The sequence below is a fragment of the Lepisosteus oculatus genome, chromosome 1 (assembly GCF_040954835.1).
Source record: "Lepisosteus oculatus isolate fLepOcu1 chromosome 1, fLepOcu1.hap2, whole genome shotgun sequence".
NCBI lineage: Eukaryota > Metazoa > Chordata > Actinopteri > Semionotiformes > Lepisosteidae > Lepisosteus > Lepisosteus oculatus.
In genome coordinates this window covers 76647222-76659239 of record NC_090696.1, presented here as the reverse complement: position 1 = coordinate 76659239, position 12018 = coordinate 76647222, and the positions used below count along the sequence as shown (strand labels likewise).

The following is a 12018-nucleotide window of genomic DNA, read 5'->3' as shown; positions in this document are numbered from 1 at the left end:
CAGACTAGAAGTGTTTGCTAATGGGGAGCATTTGGCTTGAAAGTGACATATAGCAAGTGGCACCTGCTGACTACAGAAGGAAATATTTTTTAGTAAGTAAAAGGAAACCACTGTACTGCACTTTTTCAAAGCGTTTAACACTGAGTTGACATTTAACTGATCTAGTCAGCAGTCTATTTTTATTGTCCTCAAGACATGACAAGCCAAACTTTCTAAAAGATTGTAAGGTTTATTCCTGCCATGTTTCACGGTGAAACAGCTGTTTATTACCGATCTGAAGCTCAGACAAGAAAAACAATTAATTTAAATAAACACTCTGGCTCAGCAGTAAAATTCCAGACCATTCCCACATCAAACCTCAAATCCTAATTGATTTAAAATGATGATTTCTTCAATTGTTTAAATATCTTGTGTCCATACTTTGTTACAACAGATTTTCAGTGCAGTTTACAAAAATATATATAAAACAGTAATATAGGCTGAACACAGGAGCCTTTTTAGCGCTAGAAATGATTCCTCACTGTTGATAGTCGGAGCTTTATTTCTTTTTAAAAAAAAGACTGATCTGGTAAATTTTGCTAGCTTGATGTGCAGAAAACAGTTCTACACAGTTCTGTCACATCCACTTGTGTGTGCTTCCCTACTGACGCCCAGTTTAGCTTTGCTGTTGATTATCCATTAGTAAATATAACCTCACCCAGGACTCTCTCTAGCAGAAGTGACATGTTTAGCACCTGCCACTCTCACCTGCAACCTCAAACCTACAACTCGACATACAGTGTGTTCAGTAATACCACGAAGACAATCACAAGAGGTATGTTTTCTCTAAAGAAAGCTTATTCCTTTCCCCAGGCACAATAAACTGGAGATGCTGAAGGCAGGTGGGAGTAATTCCCTTTACAACTCACACAGTGGGCAACCGAATACATAGGAAAACGTGCTCATGAACTTCAACATGACCTAACAACAATCAACAATCAGATCATGATGTAACTTATATATACTAAGGCGATTCTTAAACTAGAAAAATGCTATCATATGCTGTAAACAAGCTAAATGCCATTACTATGGAATTTTATAAAGGTGACCATAGATATGAGACTTTTTCACCTGCAACAGAACATTCTCTCCTGGGATCTTTAACACAGTGTTCACGCGTGTAAGGAAATATAGGAACAGCTGATGATGATGCTGATATTCTGCAGCATGCACAGTGCAATGCATCCCATGAACATATATAAACATGGGTATAAGTTCTGCATATATCAAGCCAGATACTGTACATGCCAGAACTGGTACAACACATACTTAACTGTAAGGTGTAACTTTCACTGTGCATACAGTACTTTAATCAAAAACATCTTGTGATAAATCAATCAGAATAGAAGGGTTAGTAATTATCTCCATCCATGATGCACTAACTTTCTGTGCATCACTTTGCGTTAAATATGCTGTTTTACAGAAGGCAACACTACTTGTGTACTTGCAACAAAGAACGTTTTTTCCAATATTATATAGGGCTACAGAAAAGATTCTTGCATTTTTCCTAGATTTTCAAATCTTAGCAGAACAGCTCCAAGACCTCTGATTCCGTGAAATACCATGGACTGAATTTACAGCTGGGCGAGTTGAAAGTTTGAGGGCTGGTTTTACACCCCCAGGATCTATAAACTCTAGACTAGTCAGACAGCTGTTTATACCCGGTGAAGGTCATGACACCCTGGAGCTCAGGAAGGACGAGACCCGGGAAGAGATGCATGGCACACAATCGGGGACGATTCAGAGACAATTATATAGCCAGCTTTCCTCTGGCAGATGGGGGGTAACTGCAGAACCAGGCAGACATGGGCAGAAACTGCACTCGGAAGTCGCCCCAGCCTGAAATCAAACCCAGGACCACAAGAGCTGCGAGGCACAGTTTTAGGCAAACAAGCCCAGAACATTAGGCAGGGCGAGATTAGTGCTCAATCCACTGAATGGAAATTAGGGGATACAGTATACCACACTACTGGACACAAAGTGTCAAAGGTGTCCAGAAAAACAAAGACATTATGAAAGTGGAATGCCTGAGACTCCACAGGGAAAAGCCGGAAGAGCTTCTCAGATCAATAACCTAACCGATATAACTCATTAACCAGATAACCTTCTCCTCTCAGCTGGAGCTGTCCAGCTAACCCCACAGGGAAATGCACAGTTCCTGAGAGTCAGACGTTTTAATCTTTAATCTTAAAGAAAATGACTGAGGGAAACGGAAAAGTAACATGAATCTTCAAAAAAAAGAACATATAGGACTGCAACTTCAGACATTTCTTCAACTATTATCCACAATATGAATAGCACAGCAATCTCTAAAACCACCTAAAAGGTATCACGTACTGAGAATATCTTTCGTTATCTTGCGAGATGAATCAAAAACTAACAGTACAATAACTCCTAAGGAATATGCACAACAGATTTATCAATCTATTTTTAGTTGGGAAATTTCTCCATGATTCCCAATTGGGTATTGATATCAGCTATAAAACAGCCACCATTTCACAAGAAAAGCTTTGTTTCAAGAAACTTTGAGATACTACAACAATTACACACTAGTTAGTTAAATCAGTCCAGCTTGGGGCCACATTAAATTGCCACTGTTTGTGTAACTGCAGTATCTAAAATAGTAGAGCTTAAACAGGCCTAATACACGATGTATTTATCACATGATATGTAGTTTAAATTTGCTGAAAACAGGGTAATGAACAGAATTCCCCAACAGCTGCGCACTCTAAATAAAAAAGTGTCAGTATGTGAGAAACCAGGAACAAGGAGAGACAACACTGGATCTGAATGGGAAGTTTGATGGATCTATTTTCTAACTTAAATATAAAATTAAAGACAAACTGTCCTGAGGATGACAGGCAAGTGGGAGCATGTGGAGGAACTGAAAATATTCGGATACAAATATCAGCTTGGAAGTTCTGATTTTTTTTTTTTGATTCTGGAGTTTTTGATTCCAAAGAACTAAAACAGGTGTTATCAAAAATATAGGGTGTGTCACCTGTTATGTAAGATGCCGTTTTAAAAGTTATTTGCATTTAAGATGTTGGAATATTTCTCTGTGGCGTGGACGTGTCCTGCAGCAGATCTTGAATATAGGAGTAACTCATCTTACGGTTATTCACTACATCTTAAATGAAACAAAGAATGAGCCTTGAATGCATGACAGCAGGATAAAAACATTTTCATGCAATGGAGCAATTTTGAAGTGTTTTAAATTCCTCACTAAAAGGAGTTCAGCTTTCAGGCATATGTGAATCACAAGGATACACATCAAGTTGTGGCATGCACACCGACACATTCCACAGATATCTGTAAGAAAGGTTATGGGTCATTTCCAGGCTCATTAACCAGAGACACAAATACAAGATGTTTCCTAATGATAAACTGCAAAGCAACCGATACTATAAAGGATATTTTCAATGTGTTGCTTTGTTAAAGAACGTATCAGTATCTGCAAAGTATGTTAATCATATCAAACCGTGATGCTTAACACGGGTCACAGGCCTGATAATGTGGGGCTGTGACTGGGAGAGTTACTCAGAAGTAATGAAGCCTTGCAGAACAGAAAGCGTAGGCTTGGACAGGAGCCAACAGAACTCAACTGTCCACACTTTCAAGCAAACCAGATACCAGAAAAATAGACTCACGCTTAAGTCTGAAACTGGAGATGGGTTGGGGAAAAAGTGTTGTGCACAGAATAGCATCAGTGTGTTTCCATTTCAGTTACTGCAAGTCTCTGGCTTCAGCAGCAAGAGCAGGGTTCTCATAATTGTTTTTGTGCGTCAGAAGAAGGTGTTATTGAAACAAGGCACACAGATTAATTTGTGCAATGTCACATTTCCTCAGGCCACAGCAAGTTTAAAGTGTAAGGGTATAACCGTAGCTTTAAAACACGAGATGGTGAACTGGTGAATTTGGAGTCTAAAAGGCAATGGATATTATCTGTCATACAGTTTTAAAGCCTCAGTGAATCATGTATTTTTCCATATTCATCATAACTTGTTTATCTCATGAATTATAATACTGAATAAAGTTGTCCACCCCAATGACAACAGTTAAATGTCACAAGCTTCCCAATAAGAAGGAGAAAAAAAAGATATGAACTGATAAACTTCAGAGCCTGTTGCTATCGAAGCACAGGGCATTCACTGGTATGACATTCTTGTGCTGAGGCCCCACTGGGCTGAGACAGGGTAGTGGCAGGGTTTCTGAGAGCTAGGGTCAGGCTGACAGGTCCCAGGGGAATTCAATGCCAGAGTGATCTACCAGACCCGCAAAGCCAATAAAATCATCCAACAGCTCTCCAATACTCTTACATCGTTCACAGAAAAATGGCCTTCTGCACCAGTCAGAAGCAGGCACTGCCCCACATAGGAGAAAGGAGAATCCCGCCCCAAGAACTGTACAGCTAGCATTTAATCGATTACCAGACTTGTGACTGCTACATAAGCTAATTAGGCCTGGCCAGGATTTACCTTCTTTTCAGCCAAAGCCACATGACAGTTTTTAACTTCTGCAGAAGAAAAAACTACGCAGTCACCGTTACTGAAGGACGTTGTTTCCACACCTTTTAAATATTTTAAGATTTTCCTTACCCAGTTCTGACCTCAGGTTGACGAGCTCCTGTGATAACTCCTTACGCTGCTTCAGGGCTTCTTCGCGCTGTGAAAGGAAACACTTGTTACTAAGTAAATATTTTAGGGATTATATCTTTGACCAGATTTCTAGCTATACGGAACTACAGACGTTTGCCAGCACATCTCTTCAAAAAAAAAAACATTAAAGGTTTTACAGCCACACCTGTAAGACAGGAATACTATTGACACTGAACACAAAGAAACCTGGAAGCTGGGAGTTTAAAATTCCTGTTGAAATCATTATCAGCTTGCACAACGCTGTCCATGTTTATCTCTCTTCATGACAAATCCCGACATCTAAAACCCTGTAACAAATCTAAAATTTGGAGGAGATTCACTTAAAGGTTAAAAGTCTAACTGCAGCGTACTTTGGCAAACAATGTTGATTTACACTAGATCAGGATATTAAACACAGACGGACAGCTACACGCCTTCAGCCCTCACAACTGCACTGTGTTGCATTTTGTTTGGTTAACAGAAAATGGATTAAAATACTGCGGACTGCAGCAAGGAAATGACATTTGTTGTTGGGGTAATTGTACTGGGCACAGCCGTCTAAAAATACTCCGCATCGGACATCTGGTTCAGAGACACAAAATGTTCAGCAAATATGAAATGCACATATTCAAATATCTAAATAAAGGCAATATTACCTTGAAACATTTGCCATACAGAACCGCATTTTTTTTTTAAAAGCTGGAAGGTTTATAAAATCCTTTGTTGTTGCTCAGTGCCACAGCGATTTGGCATTTCCAGTCCAGCTGTGATGAGGACTGTGGCACTGCAGGTAAAGCACAGAAAACAATCCCCTCTCTCCAGAACAGCACTTCTCGCTAATAAAGCTGTTGGGAAACCAGCACTGCAGCACCTCAGCCAGATCCAGCCTTCTCTCAACGCAGAGAAGGGGAAAAAAAACACTAAGTCACCCTTAAAAACTCTCCCTTTCCTCCGGAGGCTGAGCACCAAGTTAAATAAAGTCAAGATCCTCCAATCCACAATGCACTCACGCAACATCACGGGACATTTAAACTGCTGCTGTTAAAAGGCTCAAGAATATTTCCCGACTGCCATTCGATTAAAAAAAAAAAGAGGGCAGAAAACACAAACCCACATAGATAAAGGCGAAACAAACGGAGCAGCCACTTAAGGTGAAAGAGTGCGAGCATCCAGCGCCTTGGTCCGAGCTTAAGCTGCAGTGCAAAACAAAGAGAAGAAGTTACCGTTTTCCCCGCACAGGCAGTATAAAGGCACGCTTTGCTGCCGGAGCAGCCCATGTCCCCGGCTCCACTGCGTGGAAACTACGGCACACGAGTGCAGGTGGAAACTCCACATCCAAAATGGGGGGGGGGTGGTAGGGGGGGGGGGGGACGGACGAAACTGGTCCGTCTACATTTAAGAGACTTGCAAAAGTAGCTCCATTGGCCCTTGACTCTCACTGCTGCTGCTGCGCTACCGCAGCCAGTTACCGTATTCTTTCTGAACGCAGGGCCAGCCTGCGATTGCTTCAAAAGCCACAGCCCTTCGCGTATGGAAAAACAGGGAGTCTTGTCTGACACTGAGCTGATCGATCACCACTTACCGAGGCGCTGCCGCGACGCCGGGGGAACACGCCCGGCCCTCCTCACAGATAATGGGAGCCTGGCTCTCATTTCTCTGCGGTGCAGCGCATACAAGTACATTTCTCTCTCTCTCCCAGCTCCACAGCGTGGGATGCTTTCCGTCGCTAGAAGCGTTTAAAGCTCTCCCCTACAGTCCTTCATATTCTTCATACTGTACGTGTTGGGTTTGGGCAGGCACCTCTACAGGGGTGATAGTCACCCCATCTGTTTTTAAGTCACCGCTGAGGCCGAAATAATCCAGGCACAAAAATCACACAAAAAAATTGAATGAAGGCCAATCTGTCCAGGCTTGCTTACGATCGAGAGACAACCGTGGAGGTCAAACCTGAAACGTTACCATCAATATGTTAATCCTATATACATGCAAAGTCTTTGGAATGGGTTTCGGTTCAGTCTAACAATTTAAGGGGTCAGTTCACTTTCTGCACCAAATATCCTCTTAAACGGACACGTACTTAAAATGTCTTGCGCTTTGTAAGTGGAGAGCACAGCTGCATTTAATTTTTTAAAAGACCCACGCTGACATGCAGCATACAGGCTTTGCGTCGACAAGAATGAACGACCGATCAGCTGTTTATCACGTCTGTTTGCACAGCATGACGCGATAACTGAATTAGGACTATCGATGAAGCCACTGTCCTCATGAAAGGGGTTAAAGAGTAGATCACCACCACACCCTGGAGGACGTGTCCGTAAAAAAAAAAAACAATCCGGCAGATCTTTCTTCAACTTGCTTCATGAATCACGTCACTCTCCTTTCCCGTCAAACTTAATTTCATTAGAAATATCCCCCTGTACTGCTTTTCCCTGGGCAGCCCCAGCTAAGATTTCCAGTATCACAAATCAATTTTTTTCCTGCTCTGGAAGTTTAAGTAGAGACAATATCATGAAGAGAAAACCCGGGTTTTCTCCAGGACTAAGATCAGCGAGACTGTAATGTTCCTAAACCACCCTGCGCTCCGCAATTGCAGGCAGGGTAAAAAAAAAACACTTCACCTTCAGTATTTCTGTCCCTGCAGCTCTGGACCTACAACTGCAAGGCTGCGAGTTCAAAACCCGAGTGGTGTTGTACCACTGAGGAACGTACGTCATCCAGACTACTTCAGGAAAAAAAGCTCAGCAGTATAAATAAGTACTATTGTAAATTACTACTACTAACAATAATAGCTGGCAATACTGTCTACACGGTAGCTTTGTCAATTGAAGTATTTGTAAAACGGCCTAAGGCAGTAAGAAACAGAACTGGCTTGAGCACTTACAACATGTGCTAAGGTAAATATTTCACTCAGCGCTAACAGGATCAGCCAAACAACTCGCAGGTAATGTGGAACTCTCCAGCTGCCCTGGACTTTCTTGAAAGCTATGGCATCAAGCAGGATAAACTGTAGAAAATGAGCACTTGGAGCGCTCTCTTGCAGTGAGCCCTTTTTCTAACAGTAGATACTACCTATTGAAATGTTAATCGATATCCGACGTGCTAGATTACAGTTGGTGCCTCAGTCTTGCACGTGAATACACTTCACATTTATTTTCCTCTGAATAAAACTAGAACATGACTTAATGGAGCTAGCAGTTTAAGTGTCTGCAGTGTTCTCGTTTTACTAAAATGCTGATCCTGGTTCGCGTCAAGTTACGATGGTAGTGATAAACATTTCAGTTGAATGTCCAAAGCCCTTCCTTATCTTTCAGGACTCTTATCAAGCCATTAAAGTCTTTGAACAAATGGCAAGTGAAGAGCAAGAAAGGGTATTTTGCATCTAAGCCTTAATCACACATGCAGACTAAAAGACCTGGATACAAACTGTGCCAACTACCCAAGAGCCATAAAACCTATACCTATGCATAGTACTCTCAACTCAAAGACCCTCAAGAGAGCTAGTACATTAATCAGCTCGCTGTGATGTAGCTGCAAGTACAGGTATTTGAGAACCTTAACTATCGGAGGGAAGACTTCTGTGTTAAGGCATGTAGAAATTCACCTGGGAAGTTTTAGCGAGAAGAGAAAAATAACTCACAATCAGACATTAGTGATTTATTGCAGCAGCCTAGAGGAGAACTGTTACAGCATACAAAAGACTTGTTAATGGGCAACTGTAGATGCGTCTCTTTCACCCCGATAGCAAGCCTGAGGTTGAAATTGGGCGAGTGAGCCTTATAATGGCGATTAGCAAAACACCCAGCAGAGCCAATTTTTTTTTTCAGTTAACACTTTTATTGAAGGTAAACAAATGCAGCAGTAATTTAGCACCTTGACAACTCCCTCCAACTATGTAAAATGAAAGGTTCAAGCATTCTGTTAAAACTGTTACATGTGCAATCTGGCAGATTTCCAGGTCCTCGAGGGGAGATGGAGATGGCAGGGGAGCTCTTTGGATGCATGAAACAGGTAGAACCAGCAGCTCTGACACTGTGTCACTACCTCAATGCTCACCCTATGGAAACTCCTCTCTCGGAAGGTATTAAAAACCGCACTGCTCGGGGCAATGACTGTAAACTCCAGGACTCGATTCACAATGGCTTTCAAGTCCGACAGTTGTTTATAACTGTTGCCGATTCTACAGTATTTATACTTTTGCATTCAGTCTTCACCAGTCTCGGTCTAAAGACAGGACTGAGGAGGTGAGTGAATTCATTAGCTAGCAGATTAAGATACCGTCACATAACACCTGTCAGCGTTTCAGACATGTTGTGAGATCTTTAAGGTCTCTGACAATCTGTTACACGAGCTTCTAAAATGAAACTAACTCGCATTTCAAAACAAATGATCTGTACATAGTGTAAAATTCTAAGCATGTAGTATTTCTCTTTGGAAAGGAGTTTAAGGGTGTAATCAATATTAACAAGATACTGTATAATTTAAAAACAGCATCATAAACATCACCTTTAAAAAATATATATTCTGCTAAAAACGCAATAAGGAAACACCTCTGTATAGTATGTACTGTGGTAGTACAAATGCCATTTAAGTATTTTATGGCATAATGGCTGTAATTTCAAAGTGAAAATATCACTTCTAATTTTGGCGTGCCAAGTTTCTTCAGGATAGTACGTTATACAAAGGAACAGGGAAAGGTTTATTCCTGCTGAAAAGAGAAGAAAAGAAACAATGTTTCAGCTGTGGAGCCTTCTTCAGGTGTGAGAAAGAGAAGAGAAGGCGGCTCCACAGCTGAAACGTTGTTTCTTTTCTTCTCTTTTCAGCAGGAATAAACCTGTACTTGTTCCTTTCCAGCCTACCCATGCGGAGGCAGCTGCCTACTTGAAGAATTTTATACAAGCACTATTACACAATTCTTCCCATGCTGCTAGATGATAAGAAGTCAGTTTAGACAAAACTAATATAGTCCTTACATGCTAACAGCCCCCAACAACACTCAGAACAGGTGGCTGCAAGTGGAAGAACTCCTCGCTTCATTTTTTCTTACCCTAAAAGAAACCAGGATTTTCACAGCAGCAGGCATGCCTGGCTGATAGTGGCCATAACTGAGCAACAACACAGTACACCCCAAAAGCAACAGATAACAGTGGATTTAAATTTAAATACAAGATTAGCTATTTACCCCTTGATGGCTGTTTTTAAGGCTTTGACACATCCTGAAAATGCCATTCACAGTACAGAAGTAACAACACGAGGATACAAAACGGGCTTTTAAGACTGCACCCTGTATTTAGAGACTTTAACTGTGCCACTGATTAAAGGACTCTTGGAGATCTGTCACTTTGGATGTAGCCATCTCAGTCAGAGATTTCCTCCCAGATCTTTAAAACACCACCTGTGTAAATGCACAAAGTCATGTCTTCTTCTCAGTTCGTCATTTATCTTGTTAATTTATATTTCTGGTCCAAGTACATTCTACATGATAAAATATATTTCATCAGGCTTAAAATTAAAGGCTAGCAATGTGTCTCCTGAGTGCAGAAGACTATACTTGTACTTTGAAGCCAGAAACATATAAGGTAAATGATTGTGCTGTTGTGTCTGCACTGCAAGCTGGGACTCTCTCGGTACACTGTTCCCCTCAGTGCTTTCTACAGTCCCTGTTTTTCACCACTTAATCAAGGACAATTCTATAGTTAGGCTACTCCAACATGACTAAGGGGTCAAAAATAGCACTGTGCCCTGAATCCCCTCCAACAACAGCACACACTATTGAAGGTTAACAGTCAAAACAGCAAGTAAGAGAACTGAATCAGAACAAACAACAGCGAGAGGAAACATTTCAGTACAATGCTTCATCTAAAAGATATCTAGACGTTAATATATACACAGAAAAAATGAATACAACTCAAAATATATTCAAGCATTTTACACAATACTACTAGGGGCTAACTTAAAAGCATTAAGAACTGAATAATGTTGCAACAACAGACAACAAAGATGTGAAACCTCTCAAACAAATTCAGTCATTTAAATCTATAACTTACATGAGACAAGTTCTGCATATCATATTTAAGCTATGGATACTGATGGTTTATATAAAAAAATCCAAACGGGATTTTTGTCCTTGATCGAATTCACTTAAGAATTTCAGCATTAAACCACTCATGAGTGATGAAATTCCCCAACCAAAAGGTGCTTATATTCAGAAAGTTGTTTTATAAATGGAGCAAAGTAATTATTTGGGATTAAATGGGAAAATGAGCTCTGGGCTATTCCACATGCGGGGGGAACTTTAAGTGCAGAGGCAAGATTTGTAGATTTCATTTAGGGGCAGAGCTGGATATTCACTGTGGTGAATGTAAACAGCTGGAAGGAACTGCAGACTACTTCGCAAGCTTTGCCTTAGAAATAACACTGGAGCATTTTTAAAGGGCAACTTCACTGCTTCTATACCCACACACTATATATTCCCAGCTCTGCTCGTCAACACGATTGACATCCTGGCACCAGCACAGGCGTGGTGCCTTCTCCACTACTGAACTGAAAACACCTGCAGTGACAGAAACAAAACAATGTGCGATGACAAACAAACATCAGCACATCAGTACAGAACACCACGACTAATATAGCACTACTACCACTGGACAGCAGGAAGCAAAAATGCTCTAGTGCATGTCAAATTAATTCAGAACGATTATAACACTCAGAAAACACGCGCTGCAATAATTCTCACGCCACCCAGTCGGTGCTTCTCATAATAAGTCAATTTCAGCCCAGCAACCCTTGTGAGGAGACACTTCCTCTTAAGAAGCACCACCCTTGAGTGGTAAATCGCCTGAATCTACAGTTTTACATCCATAAATTAAATCCAGTTTCACAGCCTGCAGCAGAAGGGCCTCAGTGACTCTGCGACAGCATGAAGTCAGCAAAATATACTCTTCACCCCTGGCAGATCGGCAGTTTCGCCGAGTAGAAAACAGACATATAGGATGTCTTGCATAATAGCGTTTTCGTCCTGCACGGACAAAAAAAAAGGCATGTGGGGAATGTGCAACTCTCCAGCCAAACATGATCTCATCTCCCTCTGCCGATCGGGCCTCACTCTTAAAGAAACACTGGCGGAGGGAGACTTGTGTTGTAGCAACAGCATAACAAAATGGCTGGACAGAGGCAGATGAAAGCAAGCAGCCCAGCCAGCAAGAACATCTGACTCGATGACACTCTCTGGGGAAACTCCGGTTCAAAGCAGCGCTTCAGCCATGACAGGTCATCATCCGAACACGCCGAGAGAGACAAGAAAAATCTGCTGTTCTCAGGCAGCGGCAGGGCAGTCGTAACCAGA

General features: G+C 41.4%; 1 protein-coding gene across 6 annotated transcripts in view; it reads right to left on the bottom strand.

Annotated features, from left to right (window-relative positions):
* LOC102684121 (microtubule associated scaffold protein 1) overlaps positions 1-12018 on the bottom strand; it is a 71460-nt gene that overhangs the window by 11466 nt on the left and 47976 nt on the right. For all 6 annotated transcript variants that reach the window (XM_015345670.2, XM_015345671.2, XM_015345668.2 and 3 more), the window contains one exon: positions 4638-4704. In XM_015345670.2, coding sequence (XP_015201156.2) covers positions 4638-4704 — 67 coding nt within the window. The remainder of the gene's footprint in view (positions 1-4637; positions 4705-12018) is intronic.